This window comes from Heptranchias perlo, chromosome 30 (genome assembly GCF_035084215.1).
Source record: "Heptranchias perlo isolate sHepPer1 chromosome 30, sHepPer1.hap1, whole genome shotgun sequence".
In the NCBI taxonomy this organism is placed as follows: Eukaryota; Metazoa; Chordata; class Chondrichthyes; order Hexanchiformes; family Hexanchidae; genus Heptranchias; species Heptranchias perlo.
In genome coordinates this window covers 9,718,836-9,745,994 of record NC_090354.1, presented here as the reverse complement: position 1 = coordinate 9,745,994, position 27,159 = coordinate 9,718,836, and the positions used below count along the sequence as shown (strand labels likewise).

At 41.5% G+C, this 27,159-nt stretch overlaps 1 protein-coding gene across 3 annotated transcripts; it reads right to left on the bottom strand.

The window, feature by feature from the left end:
- Positions 1-1,578: 1,578 nt before the first annotated feature.
- On the bottom strand, positions 1,579-25,045 carry casc3 (casc3 exon junction complex subunit). 3 transcript variants are annotated; one of them, XM_067968860.1, is made up of 13 exons: positions 24,888-25,045; positions 19,845-19,872; positions 19,033-19,085; positions 16,002-16,160; positions 13,948-14,099; positions 11,894-12,070; positions 10,025-10,728; positions 7,861-7,922; positions 7,244-7,424; positions 6,553-6,651; positions 5,048-5,253; positions 4,124-4,286; positions 1,579-2,278 (listed from the first exon to the last, which is right to left on the bottom strand). In XM_067968860.1, the coding sequence occupies exons 1-13, from the start codon at positions 25,032-25,034 to the stop codon at positions 2,265-2,267; spliced, it is 2,145 nt and encodes a 714-aa protein (XP_067824961.1). In that variant the 5' UTR covers positions 25,035-25,045; the 3' UTR covers positions 1,579-2,264. The 3 variants fall into 3 exon arrangements, with proteins under 3 accessions (XP_067824961.1, XP_067824963.1, XP_067824962.1); XM_067968861.1 differs by having other exon boundaries at positions 1,580-2,278; positions 4,164-4,286; XM_067968862.1 differs by lacking the exon at positions 4,124-4,286.
- Between the last annotated feature and the right edge of the window lie 2,114 nt (positions 25,046-27,159).

Below are 27,159 nucleotides of genomic sequence, written 5' to 3'. Positions count from 1 at the left end.
ATTTATAGAACAGATCAAGATTTCAGGTTGGTTTTGTAATTACAACTGGGATAAAAGTCATCGAGTCATCCTTCCCTCCATAGTGGCAGATGGCTTGACAAACTGAAACACAATCTGATTTGAAATAGCACAAGCCAACTGCACTTCACTAGCTAATACTCTTTTTTTTTGCATGAGAAAAAAAAATTGTCAAAAGATAATACAGCAACTTGAAAGAAAAACTCATTTCAATGCAGGCAACGGGTTTTTGATTTCACGCAAAAAAAAACGTCTACTATAGTACACCTGTAGCAAGGTCTATAATATGGCAGTGGGGCCTTGGGGAAAGGGTGTAGAGGAGGAATATTTTTTTTTAAAAAAAGAGCAAAATTAAGCAACATAAAAGAAAGAAGTGGGTTTCTGAATTAATACCCTACCTGCAGGAAAAGCCAGTACGTGCACTGTATCTGGCTACTTCTCTCCTCAGAAGCAAAATACTGCAGATGCTGGAAATCTGAAATAAAAACAGAAAATGCTGGAAAAGCTCAGCAAGTGAGGCAGCATCTGTGGGGAAACAGCTAACGTTTCAGGTCGATGACCTCTCGTCAGAACTGGAAGATGTTAAAGAGGTAAAGTTTTTAAGCAAGTACAGAGCCAGGGAGAGTGGGGGGGGGGGGGGAGGAAGGGAAGGAAAGAACAAAAGTGAAGGTTTGTAATAGGGTGGAGGGCAGGAGTGATTAAATGACAAAAAGGATGACACTGCAAGGCATGGAGGGTGGTAATGGGAAACAAAAGATTGGTCTAGAGTAGCTGTAAATGGCAACAGCAGAACCATAACCAGCAGCTGCAGTCCAATAAATTTTTAAAAGAGATTTTTTTTTTAAAAAGGGGGCAGTGGTTATGGTGTGGAATTACTGAAATCAGCGTTGAGTCTGGAAGGTTGTAAAGAGCCTAACCGAAAGATGAGGTGCTGTTCCTCGAACTTACATTGATCTTCATTGGAACAGTGTAAGAGGTCGAGGATAGAGGGGTCAGAGTGGGAGTGGGACGGGGAATTAAAATGGAAAGCCAATCTGCGTGATCGCTTTGCTGAACACCTCCGCTCTGTCCACAAGCATGACCTGACCTGCCGGTCACTTTCCATTTTAATTCCCCGTCCCACTCCCACTCTGACCCCTCTGTCCTCAACCTCTTACACTGTTCCAATGAAGCTCAACGTAAGTTCGAGGAACAGAACCTCATCTTTCGGTTAGGCTCTTTACAACCTTCCAGACTCAACATTGATTTCAGTAATTCCAGACCATAACCACTGCCCCCTTTTTTAAAAAAATTATTGGACTGCAGCTGCTGGTTATGGTTCTGCTGTTGCCATTTACAGCTACTCTAGGCCAATCTTTTGTTTCTTAACCTGTCCCATTACCACCCTCCCTGCCTTGCACCAACATCCCTTTTGTCATTTAATCACTCTTGCCCTCTACCCTATTTCAGACCTTCCCTTTTGTTCTTTCCCCTCCCCACTTTCCCTGGCTCTGTATTTGCTTAAAAACTTTACCTCTTAACATCTTCCAGTTCTGAAGAGAGGTCATCGACCTGAAATGTTAACTCTGTTTCTTCCTCCACAGATGCTGCCTCACTTGCTCAGCTTTTCCAGCATTTTCTGTTTTTATTACTTCTCTCCTCTCTTGCCCTGTAAAAGACAAAATCAGTTAACTGCCTCCCCACATTAGATACAGGGGAAAAGAAGTATCTTAAGAAACTTTTGATAAATGCGTACCAGAAGGTACAGAAAGACAAGGCCAGAGCAGACTGGCTTACACTACAAGTCAATCAATATCAATCCACATCAAGGTTCAGTGGTTGGGAGATTATTGCCGTACTTTTTTGGAACTAGTAAGTTGCACTTGATCACATGGGACTCAAATTTAAAAATCAGACCTTGGTGGAACTTATTGCTGGTTTACCGCAATGTTACCATTCATACAGTAACAGAAAGCTGCTCAAGAACCAAAACTGATGAGCAGGTGCGGGACAAGCCCCGAGGAGTCAATCCTGTTCACTGACGTGCTTTGTCAAAGACTGATTGACAAATCCTGCAGCCAGAGTTAAATGATGGCTGTGAACATTAGCAACATTAGTAACACCATCGAGTCAGCAGGACGTCCAACACCGTACACAGAGGACTCTGATTATCAGTCAAGTTTTGTCCACTTCTACGTGGATTCTTTTCGGTTTAAATTCATGGACAGACTGCCCGTTGCTAAGCGTCATTCCTTTCTTTCAGCATTTCATTTCGGCTGCCCTGGAAAAAAATTGGAGAACTTCAGAACACAAGTGCCAAACACAAACTGTAACAACAAATGTAGTCTTTTTTAAAACAAATTAAATGCCACAATTATATTCTTATTAAATTTTAATGAAAGGCATTTGATTACATTAAACATGAGCATTCTGGGGCAGTACTACTAGCCTCAAAGTCCTTGGGCTAGGAAGAAGAAAAATCATCCTGGGCTTCCACTCCTGATCACTATCCAGTGACCCTTACTGGAAACTGTACGCGTGCATGTCAGGCGAGGATATGATGGGACTTGGCTGTGTGCCCTCCACAGTGAACCTGCCTGCCGACATTCATTGCTAAGGCTCACACTTTAATAATGGTTGCTTCGACGAGGGCTTCACGCATCTGTGGGACTACATTCCAGTAACTGCCAACACATTCGGGATAGCTTATGTGACACAAGTTGATGTCCAATTTCCCACCCAATGCTCTTAGGTCACCAGGGGTAGTGGCAAATATAGACCAGGCACTTTGCCAGATGAAGGGAATAGTGCAGGATGGAGGAGAGCAAGCCCACATTGGCCACTCTTGCATGAAATTTGGCTTATGGCTACATTGGCATTAGCAGGCATTTTGACAGCAGATTGATTTGTCTGCCATCATAGCTCTTTTTAGAAAAAAATGTTGTAAAGCAGTGTTCGGCAATATCATTCTCACTGTCGCAATTCTCACTTTATTAACATTTAAAACCACTACACAAACGTGCTCATGCTACTTTGCTGAATACAGTAGTATGACAGGTACTTGTGGCTGATAACCTGATTCACTACTAACACTAAAAGTAGGTTATTTGTGTAAAGCCCAAGAGAAGGACATGCACCAGGGCAAGTGCACCAGTTATCACACCACTCCTTTTGTACCAGGACAGCAATTCAACATTCATAAATAATCTGATTTATTAATACTTCACTCAAATCTTGTTTTTTTTGGAATCTGCCACTTTTGACCAAAGGATCATCATGATTGGTATAAGTCGGGATCTCTGAACCCCTCCCCACTCCAAAAGATTTCTCTCTTCTCCTGATGCATTAATTCACATTGGGGTACAGTTTCACAGAATTCTTCAAGACAGGCCTCCGAGTGGCTCGTCCAACTGACACCCTTCATGTGTGAGCCCAGAAAGTCAGCAAGCTATTCACTGTGAGGGCATCACAGGAAAGCTCGATGCTTAAGTTCACACGCCCAAATTTCCCACTCCCTAATCCAGAGAAACAAAGGCCAATCATGGTGTTCTCACTGGTTGGTATCAAAGGACAACTGCAGAACTTCCTAGAATGCATATCTCAGCACCGCACCATTGACAGAGTCAGAAGGAAGCCCTTGATACAGTTTTGTTTTAAATGATATTCCCATTTTGAACACTCAGTACAGAACAATCCTTTTAAAAAAAAACAATCATTTGTACACATAATTTATAAATCTTTATAATTTATAAAGAAGTGGGGAAGAGAGAGTGAGAGATGGACACAGACAGAAAGAGCCAAGAGACTAATCACCTAGTTCAAGAACAGTACAGGTAGCTGGAATTAAATCTACCCTCTATAGCAGGGTGCGGGTGTTTTGGGAGGGCACAGCATAGAGAACAGAATGAAGAGTGGAAGAGTGAATCTTTTTTGGGGGGGGGTCGGGGGGCAGATGCTGAAGAGAACTCAAAAGGAAATATTCTAAGTAGGGAGAGAGGAGGGAAGAAATGAAGAGAAAAACATTAACCAGACATAAGATATTAGTAGAGATTGGTGAGAATACACAAATTTATACAAGTTATCTTCATATCGACATGGTAATTTGCAGCTTCAGATGGTGTTGTACCTAAGCTGCATGGAAACCAGATGACGGATGTATCAAGTACCTCAGGTGGCGGCGGTTTAACAGTAACAGGCTGCGACTGTCTCCGTGGAGGTGATGGCTTTGGCAGGGCCTGCTGCTGTACAGTGTTGTAGTACGTGACTCCACCAAAGACCTGAGACTGGGCCTGACCACATAACAAACGGTTAATATTTCAGAAATTTCTTATTTTCAATGACAAACAGGATATGCAATATCAAACATAAAATACCTGTCTACTTTTCAAGAAGCTGCTTTCCTCATTGGAGTATGACTTTTTGGTGGTGGGTGAAATAATGCATAATAATAGCTTAAAAAGCACAATAAAAGCCTCAGAATTAGCACTGGTTTAATGCAGACAGTAAGTATTTACAGCAAAGGCAACTTAGCTGGTATGATGAATTTAAATTATGCTATCCTTGCACAAGTAGGAAGTTGTGTGCAGAAGGCAAGAATGTTTTGGTGGCCTAATTTTTACAATAGTTGAGTGTGTAAATATATTTTCTCAAGAATTACATTAATAAAGAAAAACAAAGAATTTGCATTTATACAGCATCTTATCGTGTCTCACACGATGCTGCAAAATGCTTTCAATCCAATGTTTTTTTTTAATGTGCTGTCACTAATGCATGGTAGTAAGAAAGAAATTTGCTTGTGCTTCACAGTCCATAAACACTGGTTTGCTCTCCATTCCCTTGAAAATACTGATGTTTGCACTGAAATTGCAGCCAATGCTTATAAGTAAAAGCAGCACATTTTAAAAAAAATTTTGTAAACTGTTGCATTTGCTCCAAACACATGTTCAGATTTTTGCTCTGATGGTAAAACATCCAACATCGATAATTGAAGGATCACATGTCCTAATCTAGAAACCCTTACACACTAACCATTTCCTGCAGGTTTTCTCACCTGAGTTGTTGGATAAATGTGAGGTGGGAGGCCCCCAGTGGTGTATGGATAACTGGGGTTTCCAAAGTTCATCATGCCCGGTGTGAAGAAGGGAGGGGGCAGCACCTGCTGTGGAGGTGGCTGTCCAGCTGGCATTGGGACTTGCGGAGCATAAAGACCAGGGTTGGTTAGGTGGCCAGGCGACTGGTGATGATTAAAACCTGGAACTGATAATATCGGCAGGGTTAGCCAAAGGAATAAGTAGAAGATAATTCACAAAGACTCCGAGGAACTCTCACAAACATGGTTACAAAAAGTACTATGACATTGGACACCATGAGAGTACATAGAAAAGTTTAAAAAAAACACAAAAAGGTCTGCCCAACAGGAGGGCAGCATGTTATAGTAACATGCTCCATCCACTTCAGTGCTGACCTGAAAAAAAGAGGCATCTAGCACTTCCAAGTCATCTTCCAATTCCACAGTGTGCAATGAAGAAAGGAGAAATAGAATGGCTCAAATATGACCATCATGCATTACTGAGTATACGGGGCACTGGGTTACACTTTGTTTTTTTTATCTTTAGGATCTGGGTGTGACTCCAGTCCTGACCGGGCAGGATGGAACATCTCCTTTCTCTGATGGTTGTAAGACTCCTATGTGAAATAAGTTTGAGCAGTCTCAAGCCACTTCCTAGTTGGTGTTGACTCATATGATATTGACAGTCTCTTTCAAAAAAAAGGCCACAATGAATAGGAAATAGAAATAATCCAGTGCTTTATCGCAAGTTTTTGAGGTTGGAGCTGAGGCAACATAGTGGGGGTTTTACTCTGCACCTAGCTATGCAATGCCCAACCTGGGAGCATGATACTGACACCATGCCTGAAATGAGAAAGTATTCCATCCTCCAGCACTAATATCCCTCACCTTGATGAACACAAAAATTAACAAAACAATTTAAATTTAAAAAAAGAGCTTAAAATATCAAACTCAGGTATTGTTAAACCTATTCAGACAGAAGTTAACGTAGCAAGCCTCAAAGAATAATTTGTCAGCCGTAGCTCTCTTATTAATTTAAGTACAACTAATTTCTGTTCATTATTGTATATTTTGCAATATTTTGTGTTGATGTGGAGGTGAATAAAAAGACAACTGTTAGGTCATCATAATTTGAGAGTGACACCAACTTCAAAAGCGTGAATTGGCTGAAACAACCAGTTAAAGATCTTTGAAACACTCGGTTACCTAATTCAGTTCTCTCAGACAATCGGGCTCGATAGCTCCTTCAAGCCAGTTTCATCTAGTATAATCAACAGATATATAGAGATTCCAAAAGAAAGGTATAAAGTGTTTAATCAAGAAAAAAAAAAATCAGTTTTTGAGGCTACCTCCTGAAGTAGTCTGACACTAATTCAACCAGATAGTCTATCTTTATAGGTTTTCAATTAAGATGCTTCACCCCCACCCCACTAAGTACATCTGAATGATAGTCAATCTTCCATTCTTGTTTCAAAACAGTAGTATACCTGGATGAGGAAGATGCATATCTGGCTGGACAATCATGCCTTGGGGTGGCAGAGGAGCTGGACTTTCATTGTGGGTATATATTGGTCCTTGAAATTGTACTGCAGACGGAAAGCACGGTTTAGATTATGCTGACAGGACAGGAGTAGAGCATTTAAAAACTGCTTTAGGGTACTTATATCATTCACAATAAATTGCTGCAAGGTTAATTTTTCCAAGAGTATTGCATCAGCATAAGAAACATTTCAATCCTTTAGAATCTGCTTTTCATATTTAATGTGTTACAGCTGCCATTCTGGCAGTTCCCTCTCCTATTTGAAGTGTGCATATCATTGTGTGTTTGCATGTACGTAAACTCTAAAGTAATTCTCATTTATGAACTACAGCTGTGAAACAGACTTATAACAATCTTTTTTAAAAAAAGGACTCTCAAACCAACAGAAAAATATTACAAGATTAATTTTAAAACCTTACGCCTTTCAGTAATAGTTTGGTAATAAATCCATTTAAAAGCAGGTTTTTGATTGCTCCCATGTTATTGATCGAGTCGAACCGTGAACTTCAAAAGACCTTACTAGAATTATCTCAGTTGTTATTTTGTAATCGCAACATCTTTTTAAAAAAATCATTTTAAATTGGATTTCGTATTTGAAGACTGTGTCATACTGCAAAATCAAAAACAAATTCCTTTACGTGGATCATAATAGTGTCCTTCCATGAGGCCGATGTGCATAGGTGCAGGGGCTGGTGCCGGGGCTGGTCCTGGGGCTGGTGCAGGTGGTGGAGGAGGAGGAGGTGGTGGTGGTGGTGGTGCTTCAGGTACTGGCCGCTGCCGTTGAGATGAGTAACGCTTTGCCCGTCTTCCTTGGCTACCCTGTAACACATTCAACCATTTTATGCCACTTAAGCTACATACTCCCTTTATATACCTTTTAAAACACCTTTTATAACAGGTATTCCCTGACAGGTTAAGATCAACTCATCAGGAGGTGTCAAAACTGCACTCCTCTACTCCATGAAACAATAACTCATGGTGGCTTCCCTCACTTTTCCCACCCATTACAATCTGTTTCATCCCCTCCCACCACCACCACCTCAGAAAACCTACATTATTCATTACAAATGTCAGCATCCTTACTTAGCAGCAAGAAAGACCAAGACATTTAAGTGTATTGGGCTTTTCTGAAGTCCTAATGCTTATAACAGTCACACATAGTAGTAATAATTAAGTAACCCCTTAAGTCATGGAGCCCAGTTCAAAATAATATGCCTACATTTTGGTAAAAAGATGCCACATCAAGTGTGCTTACCATTTCTTCCACTCGGCTATACTGAGCAGGAGCAGCACCAATGTGTAGTGAATTGGGAATTCCTGGAAGAAACACAGCAGTCAATCCCTACCCATTATACAGCATCTAACAATTATTTATTAATTACTAATATTTTCAGTAGCATAACTTCACATACAACAAACAGCATTAAAGAAGGGGCCATCAGCAATTGTTTTAAATACAGAACTCAGAACGAATAATTTTATAGCACATTTGTTTTGTCAGTTGATTGATTTCTATTTCAGTGGAGCACTTCTTAATTGTCACACAATTAGCATTTCACTGCAGTTTCTCTCCCTGTACTCATTTTTGATAAATGAACACTTTTATCCGTGATTTTTTGTTGTACTGGCATAATTTTGTCCAAATTACACATTCTCTCATGTTTATAGCATGGTTTAGAATCATTTCCTGAACTGCATCCCATACATTTGGTACAATAAGCATCTTGCCAACATGGCAATAAATTACACTATTAAACATAATATAGCTGGTGCTTCAGATCACACCTGATAAATCAGATTACATGTAGGAACTAAAAGGACAGATTTAAATTTTTATTATTAAGTGTACTGTGATGCTGTGCCATGCTAACCAAGATGATCCTAGACATCATGCTAATGGAGGTGGCTTTTACCGTTATTCCTTAGCAACAGCAAAACTGGTCTATAATCACTAAATGTTATGGAGTCGTTTTGCACTCACTGAGTGCTGTAGACAAGCTCTGCCTCCATTAATATGACATAATTTCTCAACATGGAACAGTGTATTGCACCACCGATGAGTATGGGTCATCTACTGTTAATGGTCATTATCACATTGCTGCTTGTGGGAGCTCGCTGTGTGCAAATTGGCTGCCGTGTTTCCTACATTACAACAGTGACTACACTTCAAAAGTACTAATTGGCTGTGAAGCGCCTTGGGTCATCTTGAGGTTGTGAAAAGCACTATATAAATGCAAGTCTTTTTTTCTGAAAAATTAGTTTGGAAATATTACTGCTATAAAGAGCTTTTCATACAAAACTGCCAAGGCAGAAAGATTTTAAAAAGCAAACTCAATTGCTCAGCTGCCTAACAGAGTGAAGAATGCAATACAAGTAATTAATATATATTGCAATACATGTAATGTGGCTAATAGAGTGAAGAGTATAAAACACACAAAGTATCTGACACTAGCAATATTGGGGATAGAAAACTACCATCATCATCCAAATGAACTACTGACTCAAAGTAAAGCTACAAAAATAAACAAAAAAAAAACCTCACACCTCTTTTAATGAACTGTAATTCTAATGGTATTGCAATGGCTGATTGAGCTCTCAATGTTAAAAAATATACATTTCCTAGGAATACCTTATTAAACCAAGATAGATGCAGATGATCTCAACCTTCGAGATGAAAAATCCATAAGCTCCTCACATGATGATGAAGATGATGGAGGGAGCAGAGAAAAGGGGTCAGAGGTGGCAGTTTGTTGTCGAGAAGAGTAGTTTGGGATTATCCTGGAGTAGCAAGAGGAATTGGCCTGGAGAGGGAGACAATACTGTTTACGCTGGTACAACCAGATTTGGCAGTGGACAACCAGGCTCATTGAACATCTGCTGCATTCACGTCTGTGGCCCGCAAAAGTGGGGACTGAACTGGGGTTGGGGGGGGGGGGGGGGGGAGCAGCAGAGATAGAAGGCCTTGAGAGACCTGGTGTGGTTGAAGGCCTCAAAAGATGGAAGCAAGGGGTACTGCTGAGTAAGTTGACAGCGGTAATGTGTGGTAGCAGGCCAGAGGAAGGGCAGCTGGAAGATAGAGGGTGTTTATGAGAGCAGTAGATGATAAGGACTTTGAAGACGGGGCAAGACGGCTGGTAAAGGGTGAAGTGCTCAGAGGACGAGAAAGCACCAGAGGAGTAAAGAGATGGGACCTGGAGAAAAGAACCAAGCCAAGCCATGGCCATTGCACCATTATAAGGGGCATTGACCATTGCTACATTTTTCATCAACAAAAAAAATCACCTCAACTCAACATTACACTGTTTTAAAGAAACATTAACCCATCCCATCAAGAATACTCATGATCAGCACGCTGTGATGCTAGTGCAAATCATTTTAAAATGATCAGGCAGAAAACAGAAATATCAATCAGAACTTACCCCGTAGCTCTCTCGGTTGTATGTACTGTGGTTGATTACTCGGCGTCCAGCTTTTTCCCGATAAATTAATTTGGGTCATCTCGTGCTCTAGCCCCGTCATAGCAGAGTCTACAGGTGGGGTCTCCCAGGAGCCTGCCTTTGGTACTGGAGGAGGGACAGGTTGAACAGGAGTCTGCTGAGCTGGAGCGACCAATTCTGGCACGGGAATGTCCTCCACCGCCGGTGGCTTTCCCACCTCGGCGACCTTGTTCCTGGTCCTTCGAATACGAGAATAGGATTTCTTTTCTATCATTTTCTCCTGTACCTGAACATTCTCGGCAGGAAGAGACTGATTTTGTGTGGGGGCCTCCTCTCTAGCCACACCGTTGTCCTTCACCGACTGTAAACTGTCCGTCACAATCACGCTCTCCCTCGTATGACCCTGCTCGACATTCTTCACATCCATTTTATTTTCACTGGCGGATAACTCTCCTGAAGAGTGGTAACTCCTTGAACTGTTTATTTCAACCGGTTTCATATTCTCACGATCTTCATAATAAGCAGCATTTCTGGAGTAGCTCTTTGCTGGAGATCTCCGTTCTGGACCTCCCATTCTTCGGTTAAAAGTTCTTGTAGAAGGTACACTACTGGCAGTTTTTCGCGGGTAAGGCCTTGGTGGTGGTTCACCCATCCAATCAGAGTCTCGATTTTCAGGACTTCTAAACCTTTCAAACCATAAATAATGACAGAATTACATAAGATAGAATTATATATCTAAGGATCAAGGTGACAGCAAGTTAACATTTAAGATATATACGTTACTACCAATTTCAGCCAAATGTGAGGGCAGGCTTGTTCTTCCAACTGGTCACTGGATAAACTGACAGAAAACATCCACAAAGTTTTTGTATTACATCTATCAATACAAAAGTCTTGGACATGCGCACAATGCGTGCAACGGTCACACTTACTTCCTGTCACACTATTTTTGTCATGCAACGGTTTGCCTCTCGCCTTTACTTGGCTCTGATTCAGTCCTCCACGCTTGGTCTGCAAGGTAGGTGGTGCAGTTAGCTACTTATATTTGAGAACTCGGAGGTCCATCTCCAACAAAGGTGGAATATTGGGCACCCAACTGAGGCTTTTGCAGTCTGCAGATACGTTTTTCTAAGTAGTTTTTCCTCTCAAATTCTTTTAAATAGGAAATTCATCTCTGCCGTCTGTCCATTTGCACTTCCACCATGTGCTCCTGCTGCCATTCACCTGTTCCTGCCTCCGGGGGGGGGGGGGTTCCTCACTGCCTCAGAAAATAGCGACCTACCCATCGCCTCTCCACCAGCTTTCATATAGCCTGGAATCCACCTCCCAGTGTTGCCAGGCTCTGAGATCCTACCAATTGCTGACAGACCCCAGTCCTGCCACAGCCCAGGCACTTCATCTCATCACTGACTGACTGACCTCAGATCCTCACACAAGCCTTTCCAAACTCTAGGAGTTCCTCTCAAGTGCTACCAAACCACAGAACTCCCACCCAGTGTTACAGAAGCCCAGGATCATTCCCATAATGCTACCAAACCCCCGTGACCATTCCTTCCAAACTCTCAAGCCTCCCAGTGTTGCAAGGCCCCCAACTGCCCCCACCATAGTCCTTAATGTGATCAGGCTCGTTGGGGGTGGGATATGCAGGGTGAGAGAGTGAAGGAATGGTGGTTGAGGGGGGAGGTGATGGGGAGGAGGAAGTATATTTATAAATATATATTATAAGAATTAAAATTGATGCTCTTTAAGAAAAGGAAATACATGCAACTGAGGGATCACAGCTGTAAATTTCAGATACATTTCCTTCCATCAATGCACTAAAGCTTCAATGATTCCCACAAATATGCAAACCTTGGCTTCCTTATCCTTCGCGGCCTTATTTCATCAGGATTTCTGTCTGATCGAATGTCATAACCGTACAGGGCAATAAGTTCATCTCGGGATTTAGGTGCTTGTTCATCTTCTTGGAATCTATCATGCACCCATCGACCTTCATCTTTCCACAGCTTCCGCTGGCGGACTTTGGGTCTGTAAACAGGAAGAGAAACACTCTCAATGATCAGTTCAGAACAAGTCAGGGTTTCAACAATCATGTAAGTCAATGCTGAAACTTGAACACACCAGAATGAATACATAAAGGAACAACCCATACATTTCTTGTGCCTCTTGGTCTACACCTGTGGATGAACACACTGCATGATTCAATCTTAAATTCTGCATTCATGGCAGGTCTTGCAGGCTCACAAAACAGCAGCTAACAAAACTCACTGCGTGGAGAAACCCAATGCGCCACTAATACAGTAATTAAAAACATTTGCTTTCAATTTATGAACGTAGATTGAGGCAGCTTGTAAAAAAAAAACACAAATTTCCCATGTATTCAACCCAACAGCAGCAAGTTTGGGTCTGCACTGGAATATATCAGCTGGCCTATGAGACCTTGGTTTGAGATGGGCATCGCCTTTAATCAAGTATCAATGAGGAACATGGGAAAGTCCAACACCAAGTATTTGTAGTGACAGCAATTGTAATAAACACGGTACTACCACTTTTTGGTTTTTTTTTTGATCGGGGTTTGGTGGGGGGGGGGGGGGGGGGGGGGGCAGGGAAAGAGGAGGGAACAACAAACTTTTGTAAATCAGGAAATTTTCACGTTAGCCTGTTTTTTTTGTTCCCATTTTGCTTCTGGCCTTTGATTGTTAAAATTAAGCCACTGCCACAGTAAGTAATTTGGCAGTGTGACAACTACAAATATCCACACTTACTGTGTGGAACTTGATTTATTGAAGCGCTCCAATTAAAAAAAATCCTGGAGATAGCAAAATTGCCAGTTTCTAAGCGACAACTAATCACTTGTCCCAAACAATATGCACGTTTTGCTTGACATTGGCTAGGTGCAAAATTAAAAAGGCAAGAAATGTTTCATTAAGCACACTTGCAAAAATTAAGCATTAGAACAGTGTGCTTGGTCACTTCCACCTCTAACATCACCTGCCTCCACCCACCTGCTCCCAAAACTCTCATTCATGCCTTGTCACTTTTAGACTCAACTATTCTGATGCCTTCCTGGCCAGTCTCCTATACTCTAGGCTGTAAACTTCAGCTAATCCAAAACTCTACTGCCTGTGTACTGTCCCACACAAATCCCGCTTAACCGACACTACTGTTCATGCTGATCTACATTGGCTCCCAGTCCCCTCACACCTCCAAATCTCCTCGTGTTTAAATTTCTTGATTGCCTTGCCCCTCCCCATCTTTGTAATCTCTTCTACACCCTCACCCACCCCCAGATTTTCTGTTCCGCTGACTCTGACCTTTTATATCCGCCTTCCTTTCGGCCCACCATTGGAAGCCGTGCCTAAAGCCTCCCCATGCACTGGAATTCCCTCACTAAATCCCTCCACCACTCCATCATCATCTCCCAAGCAGACAAAAACCGACACTGAACCAAATATGGAGATATTAGGAGTTGTGCTTTTGGTTACAATTCCTAATATCTCCTTCTTTGGCTCGATGTTGATTTTTGTCCAATTACCCCTCTGTGAAATGCCTTGGGACATTTTTCTTGGCTTTGAAGGCACTGTATAAATGCAAATTGTTGTTGTAGGTTATCCATTAATCAGGATTTTTAAATGGGAAGTGGCTTCATCTATTTGTTAATCCTTTGGTTAGGTATATGCTTAGCGGAAGACATCTGTCTGGATTACATACCTCCCTTTTTCAAAAAGAGGTATGAACATCCTACAGTTTTAGTTACAGGTGCTAGCATACTTTTCCTCGTGAATGGAACCCTCCCCCAAAATGATTTGAATGTTACAACAACAATTCAAGATTTCTAATTTTTCCAGTCCAATTAGAGCTCAGGCTTAAACTTAACAAAAACAGGAAGAGAGTCCATTACAAACCTGACTTCCTCTGGTTCAGTGTGTCCTCGGAGATCATGTTCAAAGAAGAGTCCTTTCCGTGGGATGTAGGCAGGGTTTTTCCGATCCTCATCATCGTCCAGTTGCCGCCTGTTCTTTTTACCTATTTTATTTTCAGTAGGTTCTGTACTTTCCTGCAGGGAAAAAAATAAAAAGACTTGGTATGAAAGCAACAATCTGCAAAACAGTAAATAAAGCAGTTTTCATATATATTGTCTTTAAAAAGCCTAAAGCCACAACCAGTTTCTGTCACTTTGCCAAATTGTGTCACTCTGAATATGGACTGTTATTGACCCCAACATATTTTTTAAAAATCTTATTAATTTTCTTCTCCCCTGAAGCCATTGACTTCTCCTGAAGATCTTACCCATGCGGCCAATTGTCATATGTGAAGTCTGACCGCATGTGTCCACTGGCTGTACTAATGCAGGAGCATCCTAGCCAAGCCTGAAACTCTTCCACACATGCACTTCCACCAGTTGATGGATAGCGATCACAAGCAGGAACCTTGGCCAATATACCTGTTACTAACTCAGAGGCACTGAGCTCAACTGTAGCACTCCAGGTGAGATTAGCTAACTCAGCATAGACTGGAACTGTGCTTCTTGATCCAAATGGCTCAGTTGAGCCTTTGGGGAGCCCACTTTACACACTGAAAACATTTCTACCCCTCTACTACATCATTTCTAATTTTAAAACATTTTTAAAAATTTTAAAAAGCACTTTCATGTTGTGCTAATACCTGCTGGGTTCCCGAAGTATAGGTCATGCGCAGCTCACAGCAAGCCTAATGTAAAATGGCATGACTCACTCGAAGACCCGCTAAAAATGGTTCTTTCCAGCAGCTGGTCTTGAGTTCCGGCAGTTTTACATTGAGCTTCCAGCTGTACAACTCCCGCATTCAGCAGTTACCTTAAGATATCAATCAAGACATAGCTGATTTTATTTGCCACCTCCTTTGAATTCCATTACTGAATTTACAGATCATTTTCTTCTTCTTGCCCTTGAAATTCTAATCCTGTAAAGGGATAAATTCTTCAGATTCATTTGTAAACAATGGCCTGAAGAATTTAAGGCTATCTTCCATCTGTTATCAAGAAGTTCCTGGGGGGGGTCTCACGATTGGTCACCCATTCTCCTCAAACATATTTTTAAAAAAAGGAATAGGCCATTTGAACCAACAAACTTGTATCTTGTTAATTGGGCTCAATTCAGTGTAGCCTTTACACCATCACAATCATCTCGCTTCTCTTTCATAGTCTGTGTGCATAGCTCTGTATTTATGTTTAGTACCTTGCACTACTGTTAGCTTGGCTCAGTTGGTAGCACTCTCACTTTAAGGTTGTAGCTTCATGCTCCACTTCAAGAATTGAACACATAAACTAGGCTGACAATTCAGTACAGTGTTGGATTGTCAGAGGTGCTGCCCTTTGGGTGCAGCATTAAACCATGGTCCACCTGACTATTCCAGTGGATGTTAAAGATCCCAAGTCGCTATTCAAAAAAGAGCAAGGAGTTTTCCCGGCATCTTGGCCAACATCGCTCCTTCAACCAACAAAAACAGATTAACTGGTCAAATGGTTCCTGTGTTTGCCTACATAACAAGTCACCGCAATGCAAAGTAATTCACTGGTTGCGAAGTACTTTGTGATACTTCCAAGAGAAGTGATGAGGTGATATAAAAATACATGTTTTTTATTACTTTTCTCTATGGTAGAGGTAGAGGCAGAAAACATCATATTTAAAAAGTACCTGGATATGCACCTGAAGTGCCAAAACCTACAAGGCTATGGACCAAGTGCTGGAAAGTGGGATTAGGCTGACGATGGGCCAAAGGGCCTCCTTCTGTGCTGTAAATTTTCTATGATTCTATGCATGCCTGTGCTCCTCTCTTTTTGTATCATTATACATCTCTCCGTCCTTCCTGTATATATTGTTACCGCTAATAAATTGCTCAAATACTATTAGACTTATTAAAGATTCAAACCTGCTCCCCCCGTCCATGTCAAAACAAAACAGGTGGCAATTCACATTACCTGTCCATCTCCACTCTGTCTTTCTCCAGTAATCTCTCCTTTCTCTTCGGGTTTTCCTTCTTTTGATGATTCATCTTCCTCACCTTCGTTGCCTGATTTTTTTATTTCCTCCTTTGGAACTTCCTCTTCACTATATTCTCCACCTTCCTCTTCATCCCCCTGCAGGCACAGATTTGTTAAGCATTGGTAACAAGGACACACCTCAGTCAATCCAAAACAAACATTTTATACGATCATGACAAATGGACTTTTTTTTTTAAAAACGGACGTAGCCCGACCTCCTCTTCCCTCGCCGCCCCCCCCCCCCCCCCCCACATAAACATAAACACCCACACCAATACAGATCCATCTTCCGTTGACAGGAATCACACTTGCCACAAAAAAAATCAGAACAGCACTGCTCCCTTTCCAACAGATGTACAATGATGTATTTACACTGTAGGACCACATCAAAAACTAGTGGTTGCCCAGGATTCCTTATGCAGAATCACTCCATTTTTATTCCACAGCACCACAACAGTAAGACAACTGTACACCTGAAGTTTAACCAAGTCATAACTTGCAACATTGTGTTTCTAGCTGCTGTACCTTCCCCAGTGAAGGTCTGCTTCAGCTCGCGAGCAAAAAAAAGTGCTGGCCTTACAAAGTATGCTGGCTTGCTCAGCCTGCCAGTTACTAGAAAAGATTGCAACCTGGCTTCTGACAGCAATGTCTGTCCTGTTACTGGGGCGACTGTGCTGCCTCCAGAGGCAACAGTGCTGCCTTATAACACCAAAAAACAGAAGTAGTGCTGCTCGATAAATAGGCCGCACACTCTGGAATACCCTCACTAAACAGATGTTGTGGTGAAAATGGATACTACCAGCATGACAGGGGGAAAAGCTGGGACTGCTACTTTTTTTTTGGTTGGCATTACCCATCTTACATATTTGTACCATAAAAATAAAAACATAATAAAGTGAACCCCACTAACTAAAATTGTGATTACTGCTTTGTGTTAATTGCATGAATCAAATTAAAGTAGTCCTTTATGCAAAATGCGTACAGGACATTGGCATTAGAAGTGACTGAGTGCAAGAACATAGACCACAAGTGCTACGAGTGTTAAATGGGGTAGCTGTCTTCAAAGAACAACATTCAGAAAGCTGTCTTGCCTGCACGACACAATGATGTAAATCACAGCATTACTCATTTGTGTTCAACACCGTTTTGACCGAAATACTCGTCAGGCTCCCCCCACACCTCAAAACAAAAAAAGCTGTGGCACTTTATTACACCCCAGCCCTCTTTCCTCAGTATGGTGACTTTCACTGGCTTCTACAGGTGCCAGCAGCCCTCTGGCACCCCCCCCAGTGGCCACTGTTCATGTGTGACCCAAAACAGTGAGCATCACCTGACTATGAGGAGTTTTGCAGCTAAGCCTGGTCATCCACATAAGTGCACTTTCTATAACTAATCACTGAGGTAGCAAGGCTCCTGGTTAACTTTTTGTCTCCCCAACCCATAGAGTCGTAGCATGACAATACAAATCCACAAACACTTCACTATGAACACAGCAATACAGAAATGTACATGTTGGGAGCAACAGGAACTTCGTAGTATTCCAGAACTTGATTAACATTCAAGAGTTTTTTTTTAAAATAGTGATTTATATCTGATTAGATGCTAGCAGACAATATAGTTAAACATTCACATGGGTAAATACAACTGACAAAATCCTCATTTAAGGTACAGTACATTGATTTTATTGTACTCTTGCTCAATAGTAAGTCAGCACTTTTCCTTCCTACTCTCTAACATTTGTTTTTATGCTCTCTGGTAACCGCACATTTCTTGCCCTTTTCTACTATTCCCTTCACAGTCTCTGAATATGTGCCCAGCTAAATTTGCACAAATGCTGGCTCGCAGAATTGGGGCATCAGAGATGATTTGAAATACAAAATGTGTCTGCTGTGCAATTTTCTATCAGACATTAGCTCAGGTCACGTTGCACTGTTACAAACTGCATTTGTCTGCTGCCTTATCCAAGGTCAATTCCCCGACCACCCTTAAAGGGCACTCACCCCAAACCACCATTTCTGACATTCACCTCAATGTTTTGAGTGCACTTATTCCCAAATACCTAATTTTAAAATGTATGCTACCTGAATTATTAAATATTCAAATGATTTAAAATATTTACACTAAAAATGTACTCTACATAATTCATGCAATCACATGAAAACTAAAAGTACAGTGTAACAAAAAACTGTTGATGGAATTATTTTTGTATGTACAAACACAGTGGGAGGAACACTCAAAACCAAGCTGCCAACCATACTTCCAATTGCCAAACGAAATAAGAATCAAGAGCAGAACATGTTGGATCTTGTAAAAAGATCAGAGATAAGTGCAGCTGAAATGCTGCATGGAAACAAGCCAAAATGAACTTGAAGAGATGAGACAGACAGGCTCATCAAAAAGATACGAAAGAAGCCAAAACAATAGCAGAGACCACTCGGGAGACATCAGACAAAACAGGCTGTTCAGGAATAGGAGAAAGGAAGCAGGCTCAACGAAACCAGATCAGCAGGCAATTTCTCACCAAAGGAGAGAAAGATAAAAAAGAGATCAGGTGAGAAGCACGGCTCAGGAACAGGAACTGCAGAGGAGAGCCAGGAGAGAAGAGTGCACATGCAGAGTGCAACCAGTTGGTGAAAGACCACAAAGAGTGAATGGACCACAGGACTGCTCTAACTTCTGTCACTCACACCAACACACAAAAATAATAGAAACCAAAAATAAACCTGCAAATTTGGCAACCGGTAGTACTTGCCATCAAATAAGAATGGTAACATTCATATTACCAGCACAGGTATGATAAGGTACAGTACTGTACCTACGCCACATCAACAGTATCCTGCTTTGCCACCAGCAGCACATGTATACTACTCGTAAAATACCACCTGCCCACTACCAGCACAGGAATGATACAATGCTATCCCTCCCAATCCCAGCTCCAGGATTTGCACTTATCAATTGCTGGACTTACAGATTTCTGAGAACCATTGTCTTCAGCACTTTCATAGTCTGAAAGTACAACAGCTGAAATCAAAGAACAAAAATTAGCAAATTTGTAACCAAAGTAAAAGCACTGCAACATATTATGACAGTACAAATAAAATTAACATGGAACAAATTTGTTTTTTTTTAAAACCAACAGCCGACTCATCAACTTTGAATCACCAGAAAACATAATTGGACAGATTCATCTGGCAGCGCAATGGGTAAATGCACCATCTGGTGTGGTACTGAACTATACAGGCTAAAATGGCCCCTGATTCAATCCCTGGTCTGTGCTGTGTTAGCTGTTCTCAGCAATGCAGTTATTGGGGGAGGAGGAAATGAAGGCCACAGTGTCACTAGGCTCAGTGCTGCAGCACTGGGAGTAGAGGATGAGGACTACAGCATCTATAGGCTAGGGAGGGGGTGGGGGGGAAAGGCATATACTGCTGATCAGTACACAATGATTCCTGCTGGAAAGTGCTGTGACTGTCAGGCGAGGAGGATCAGGTTATGTTGTAATACTCTCCAGGGGGAAAACTACCTGCCAACATTCATTGCCACCGCATGTGGAACCATACCCCAGCATTATTCAGTGTCTTGGAGAGGAAGAGCAAAGAGTTGCCTTTCATCTGTATAAAAAGGTAAATTATCTGCAATCTGATCTCTCATTTAATTAGTGGAATTGTTATCCAAATTAGATATAGGTAGGACAAGAAGTAGGACCTGAAGCGATGCTCTAATATATAGTAATGGCTTTTGACTAAAACCAATAAGGTTTTTGTTAGCCATGATACTTACCATCACCTCCTATGCCATCTTCACTCTCCTGCGAAAGAAACAAACTTCTATTAGTATCCATTCTATAGCAATTTATTTTTTAAATTTATGTATATGGGCCCTGAGATCTGTGATTGAGAAGTATTACTTATAGTTTATATTTAGCAACATCTTTACATCTTCCACCCATGCAAACCCAAACACATACATACACACAGCTCAAAAATATATACCACTGCTAGTAACAGAAAGACTGCCAAGAGGTTTACGATTCCCTCCCACACCCTTAACTGCTGGCATACTGAGCTAGCACTGAACATTACAATTAGCAACTCTAGTAAGATGCAAAAAAAATCCCCACCATAGCAAGAAAATGGACGCACCAAATCTGCAAGCATATGGTTTACACAGACGGCATAGGCTCTCTCTGAAAATTCTTCGTAACCCTGTAATTCACACATTGAGCAAATGACTCTAAGCAAACTACACCTCTGCCACAGAACAAAACAACAGTATTAACTACCCTGCAGTGCCTATTTAGTTTCTGGGGCGCACATCAAGTTCAATCCTGGATTCAAAACCTGCCAGTCTGACATTACACAGAACCCTATGAAACATCTGAGACACTGGTTCAAATCAAATTGTAAACCATTAAATGTAAACAAATTATCCAAACCTCAGATTTTTAAATAAAGGGCAAACTGACAATTGGAGTGGACGATAATTTCTATTATTAATTGAAAACTCCATAAGGTGACAGCTACCAATGTAAGTTACCCTACAATGGGAGTCATTAAATATATGGAAAGAAATATTACCAAAAGTTTACCATGATTATCATCTGAATTAAATATACACAGTAGAATTCTAGCAGCTAGAACATTTCCATATTCAACTTATTCTGACAACTATAAAAATACTACTACAATATTGATATCCAGCAAAACCTTGTTCCTGTACAAACATTGTACTGTCCAAAAAAATGTCACATTCATAACTTCACCACGGATGCTGCATGAAAAGGCACTTTCTTTCATACATTACAATGAACCTTCACTATCAGAAAACGTTGCTTTACTTTTTATTAAGAAACAAATTCCTGTTTATCATTGGTAACTGACCTTATAACACTCAAAACATTGTACGGTCTCGTTTTTTTTTGCTAAGTACTAGCACAAGTAATCTATAAAATGTTTACCTGTAGGTTCTCAAAAAGCAATTTCTCTTGGATCCCTCACACATACAGAAATATTCAGCTGGCGCTTCCGAGTCCCGTGCTGTAGGCAATTCTTGCAGATTCAATACAGGAATCAAGAACTCAAAATGTACCAACCTTACAGAACATTACTGTATATAACACATCCTTCAAGTCTCTCCAAGCCATGCATTTTACAATACATGGAATATCTCAAGGATGTGTTTACTACACAATTGTTGGGGGGGGGGGGGGGGCGGGGGAGGGGGAGAAAGGAGGTTTAAAGGATTACTGGAATGATGAGCCATATATATCAACTCACAGCTCAGAAATAGTGAGATGTTAAGACCATCTGGAACAATTTGTCAGAGCAAACTGGCTGCATTGCTGATTACACTGTTTGCATCCCACTATAAGTGATTTTAGTGGTAAAAATCTAGACAGACTAAAACTAGTCTGAATTAAGAACACTTTAATGAAACAATTAATATTGTTTGTTCTCATATTGAACTTGCTAGGGAGCTTCTGTTATGAAACATCCTTTAATTACTATTGTCGAAGTTGTCCATCGATGATTCTGAGGCAAACACTTGGCATTATGACAGCAACTTGTAAAAGTCCTTAGTCCATAAAACAAAAATGGACTGGTATGCCAATATGGCCGAAACTGATAATGTAATTACGTGCTATGAATAGCTGACCAGTGAAGACTAGTTTCTTCCTAAAAAACACTTCCCGGGCATCTCAGCCAATTCAATGATCATTCATCTCCCACCGGTCTGTGGTTAGGGCTATTAATTCTGGTCTGGTGTGCATTTCAAATTGAAAACTTCTTCTCATGACACAAGAAGCAGTAGTGTTATTTGGCTCTTAAGACAATGGTTTTCCAATTTTCTAGCTTGGCACTCTCTCAGCAAACAGTACTTGGAGATCTGTGTGAAAGTAATGGATGACTTCCTGGTTAAATTAGCCAAAGTCCATAGAAACCTTCAGCCATCCAAAAGTGTGGTGAAGCAGTTGGCTCTGTGCAACTTGAACGATTATGGCAACGTCACAATATAAAAAAGTGGTGGACTCCTGTTATCACATTATATTATTAGAAATAAGTTCACAGTTTATCCTGCAGGCTTCTCCCCAAGTAGATCAGGCTCAGTGGTCCACTGGTCCTTTTCATTTGAAACTCCGATGTTACAGATCTTAAGAAGCCACAACCAGCTCTTTGTCATGAGCTTGGGTAGCTTAAAAATTGTGGTAATCTTGAGTGCACATTTATTCCAATGATTTCTACAATCACAAGCAGTACAAAGACCAGCAATCAGTAAATGCAAGAGTGGGAGACCATCACCACAGGCACTTAATAGGCCTTCCATATTACTGGGATTTGTCATGTCTCCAAAATGATGTTATTATTGTCTTCTTCACATATTTTCTATGGATGCAACAAATACAGGAAACACAGATCATAGCAACATGAAATGTATACCACATATACCAATTAGACAAGAAGTCTCACCATTGGTGATCCCCTTTAACAGTTTTAAAAGTATGGATTAACATCCTTTACATGGCTGCTGACTTCAGAAGTTCTGCCTAAGCACTCAGTATCACTGACAGCTTTTTTTTTTGGAGGTGGGGGGGCGGGGAGGGAGGGGAAGTTGCTACGGCTCTGAGAATCTGGACAACTGAACAGCAACAAGTAGTCAGTGACTGAAGATTGTGACACTGTATATTATTTCATCTCCCTCACACAAGCCAGATCCTCTGATGAGTATTTGGTGATTTAACATAAATATTTACATAAAAAGGTACAGAAAGACAGAAAAAGTTTAATGATATTAATCAAAATGCTTTGTAGCTCTTTCCCCCTTTTTTCATTCACATCGCAATGTGCACCATTATTGAGCTTCTCTTAAACCCTGCTGAGAGCAAAACTAAACCTTGTAAACTGAAAGCTAGAGAAGGGATCCGATTGACTGTGCCCACAAGTGGTGGAAAATATGAAGTGAATCCTTTATATATTATTTCTAATGTCATATACAACGTAAGCTGAAATATTTTGATCTTGTGAGCTAGTGCAGTGTATAAAACTGTTTTACACTGGAGCTAAAAAGAAAGAAAAATGCTGAAATAGAAACAGAAAGTGGAGAGCTTTCATCAGAACTGAAAAAATAAGGCCAGTAAACTCTTTTATAAGACCAATACCCAATAAGACAAAAGTTGCTTGATCGAGATGGCCTATGCATATTATCCAGCAATTTTCATTTCTATCCAGCTTTTAAAAAAAAAATGTTTACAGGCTATAAAACCCATTAGTTGTCCTTTTACAGTTAGCATGACTGTATTTGCGACACTAACTGTTGCTCACCCCTCCCCTTTGTTTTGGTCAGTCTTATTGTATTGGTCTTACTTTTTCTGTTCTGATGAAAGGTTAATATTTTGAATGGGAACCTATCTTTTCTCTTTTCACATACAGATGGAACTGAGTATTCTTACATTTTCTGTTTTTATTCCTACTGCACCCAACTCTTTCTTCCAAGCTTTAATGCTTTTAATGGAAAAAAAAGCCAATAGGAAAATGATGTACTTTATATTTAGATGCACAAGACACATCATCTCATGTGTAGCCCATTTTAAAACACATCAATAGGTAAACAAAAATTAAGTAAAAACATCAATTCATAAAAATTAATGTATTTCAAAAGACATTATGTAAGCTATGTACACTGCTATAAAATAAGAGTCCATCTAAACATCTTAAGTCCATGGAGCATCTGCAGAAATCTTCAGTTTAAAAAAATGTTTACAACTTGAAAGCATCTCCAAAATACATCCTTTTAACAACTCTTATGAAAGCATGCAAGTAACGTTAACCTGTCAGTAACAAGCATCGATACAGGCACCAATGATTGCAAATCTATATCTTTTGTAGCTTTCCAGCTCTCATCCATAAACTTCAGCTGATGCAACCATTAACCAAGGTGACTACAGACAATTCCATATTCCTTGCCAATGCCACTCAATATTGATATAAATACGACCAGAGGTACAACCATCTTTCCTCAAACCTGAACCCAACAATACAACCAAGATCGGCAAGTCACCATCTGGAGAAAAGCCAGAGCGCAAAGGGTTGACAAAACTTGGTACCCGCAAATCTTCTATTGTGTAGTACAGAACATAAAACACACAGCACTACTTAGGAGTAAGTCCATAGCTAGTCCAGAAATTAGACAGATTCTTATCTTGTATATGAGCTTCAGCAACTTAGATCCAGCCCTAATGAGGCCAGGCTTGGTTTTTTTACATATTCAGTGAAACCGGTACAAAGGTACACCTGCAAAAAAAGGGGCACTCATTGACAGTCCCAAATAATTTACTGTACATACAATGACCATTTTGAAAATAGGGACAGCTGGTGCAAGTCCCTTGGGTGTCCCTAATATACAGGTTTCACTGTATAACTATCAGTGATCATATACTGATACAAAATACATGACCACACAACAGCTCAGAACACTACTCCTTCTGCGACACTCTCCAGACGATTTCGGAAGAAAATAGCTTCAAATGTGGGCAGAATTAAACTTCCACCGACTCCCATATCCTGAAACCTCTCTCCAGGCAGTGCGAAATCAAACTATACTTAAAATTAAACATAACCATTCAAACCAATAGCTTAAAAAAAATAAACTCCGTATTCTATAGGGCTAACAAATCGACCAGAACTTTAAATTATTCACCAGCCCCAAAGGCTGGACACTGACTAAACCCTGGGTTCGTAGCCATATCCCGCCAGGCCTTGTCAGGAGCCCCAAGCCCCGCTCTATTTCTTCCCCACCCGCTTACCGACTCCCACCAAGGATACTCACACACTCAGACTCGGCCTCGCGAGCCTGGACGCCGGATAAGTCTAAGACGCGAGGGGCGGAGGGAACGATCTCCACCTCAGGCCCGGACACGTCCTCATCCTCTTCATCGGTGTCTTGGGACGCACGTCTCCGCCGCCTGTCCGCCATCTTTCCGTGTTGAGGCAGCCGGAAGTCCACTGGCAACAGTGCATGTCGGGAGCTGTAGGCATGACGTCCAGAAGGACTACAGTTCCCGAGAGGCAGCGGGCGCCAGGTAATACTACAAATCCCACACTGCTCAGCCAGACCATTCATTCCCCACCCACTATCTCTGGGAATAGTAGTCACAGCAAGGTTTTAAACTCCCACTGACCTATTCAAATTAGTTAAACCCCGTTGCCCCAGTGTCATCAACCCAAATAAACCAGCAAAAGTACCCACTTTTTAAAGGGGGCACAACTGATCAACACCCAAATCATACCAAAGAAAGGGAACTTATCAAATTAAATAATACTATTTTCGCTATCGACTATACACTCCATTCCCCTGCGGTGCCAGTTGTGGAAGGCCTCAAGCGTACCGGGCGGACAGCGCGTGCTCCTTCTCCAGGGCCGCCCGGGCCATGGAAGAGAGGCAGGCAGGCAGTCAGAGCGACCCCCCCCCCCCACCCCCTCCTCTCCCAAGGGCCGCGTGCAACTTGGACCTGTGGATGGCTACCTTGGCCAGGCCCAGGAGCAGACCCATGAAGAGGGCCTCCGACTTGCCCGCTAAGCCCTGTTCCTAAGGGTGTGACTATGCTGAAGTTTTTTTTAACCTGTTCTTGGGATGTAAGCTACACTGACAAGGCCATATTTATTGCCCATCCCATCCCTAGTTGCCCTGAGAACGTAGTGGTGGGTCTTCTGGCGATTGTTTTTACTACCGAGTGGTTTGTTAGGCCACTTCAGAGGGAATTAAGTTGTCAACCATGTCGTGACCCAAGCCATATGTATCCCTTTTCTAACTTTTTTTATTCGTTCGTGGGGTGTGGGTGTCGCTGGCAAGGCCAGCATTTATTGCCCATCCCTAATTGCCCTTGAGAAGGTGGTGGTGAGCCACCTTCTTGAACCGCTGCAGTCCGTGTGGTGAAGGTTCTCCCACAGTGCTGTTAGGTAGGGAGTTCCAGGATTTTGACCCAGCGACGATGAAGGAACGGCGATATATTTCCAAGTCGGGATGGTGTGTGTCTTGGAGAGGAACCTGCAGGTGGTGTTGTTTCCATGTGCCTGCTGCCCTTGTCCTTCTAGGTGGTAGAGGTCGCGGGTTTGGGAGGTCCTGTCGAAGAAGCATTGGCGAGTTGCTGCAGTGCATCCTGTAGATAGTACACACTGCAGCCACGGTGCGCCGGTGGTGAAGGGAGTGAATGTTTAGGGTTGTGGATGGGGTGCCAATCAAGCGGGCTGCTTTGTCCTGGACGGCGTCAAGCTTCTTGAGTGTTGTTGGAGCTGCACTCATCCAGGCAAGTGGAAAGTATTCCATCACACTCCTTACTTGTGCCTTGTAGATGTTGGAAAGGCTTTGGGAAGTCAGGAGGTGAGTCACTAGCTGCAGAATACCCAGCCTCTGACCTGCTCTTGTAGCCACAGTATTTATGTGACTGGTCCAGTTAAGTTAACTAACCAACAAGGAAACACTGGGTTGTCCCAGTGTCATCAAACAAAAAACAGACAAAAGTGCCCCCTTTTTAGAGGGGCACAACTAATAAGGAACTAAACCATAACACAAACAAAACTTATAAACTTAAATAATAATGTTATTACCTATGTCCACTATGACCTACAGTCCCTGCGATGCCCACCGGTCGTGGAAGGCCCCAAGTCTACCGGCAAGTCATATGTTTGCTAGACAGGATAGGACTGATGGGTCCCTTTCCATGAAGGACATTATTGAACCAGTTGGGCTTTCTGACAATCTAGCAGCATTCCTGGTGCAGGCCAAAATTAGCAATTTATTGAATTCAGTTTGTGATGGAATTTGATCTCATGACCTCTGCTGATAATACAATGCCATAGCCAGCTATTTGGCAGGAAAAATCTCTTTATCTTAGACTTTATCTCAGCATATTCCAGAACCATGTTGATATGTGAACGTAAGAGTGATAACTGCAAAGATTTGCCAATCACATTTTATGAACACAGTATTCCTTTCATAAACATTTCTCCAAATTCTCCAACATTTTTATAACTAATAAACAAAAATATTCAAAGAAAATGACAAAAAAACCTCAAAATTAGATTAATGCCCCTGTGGTTTT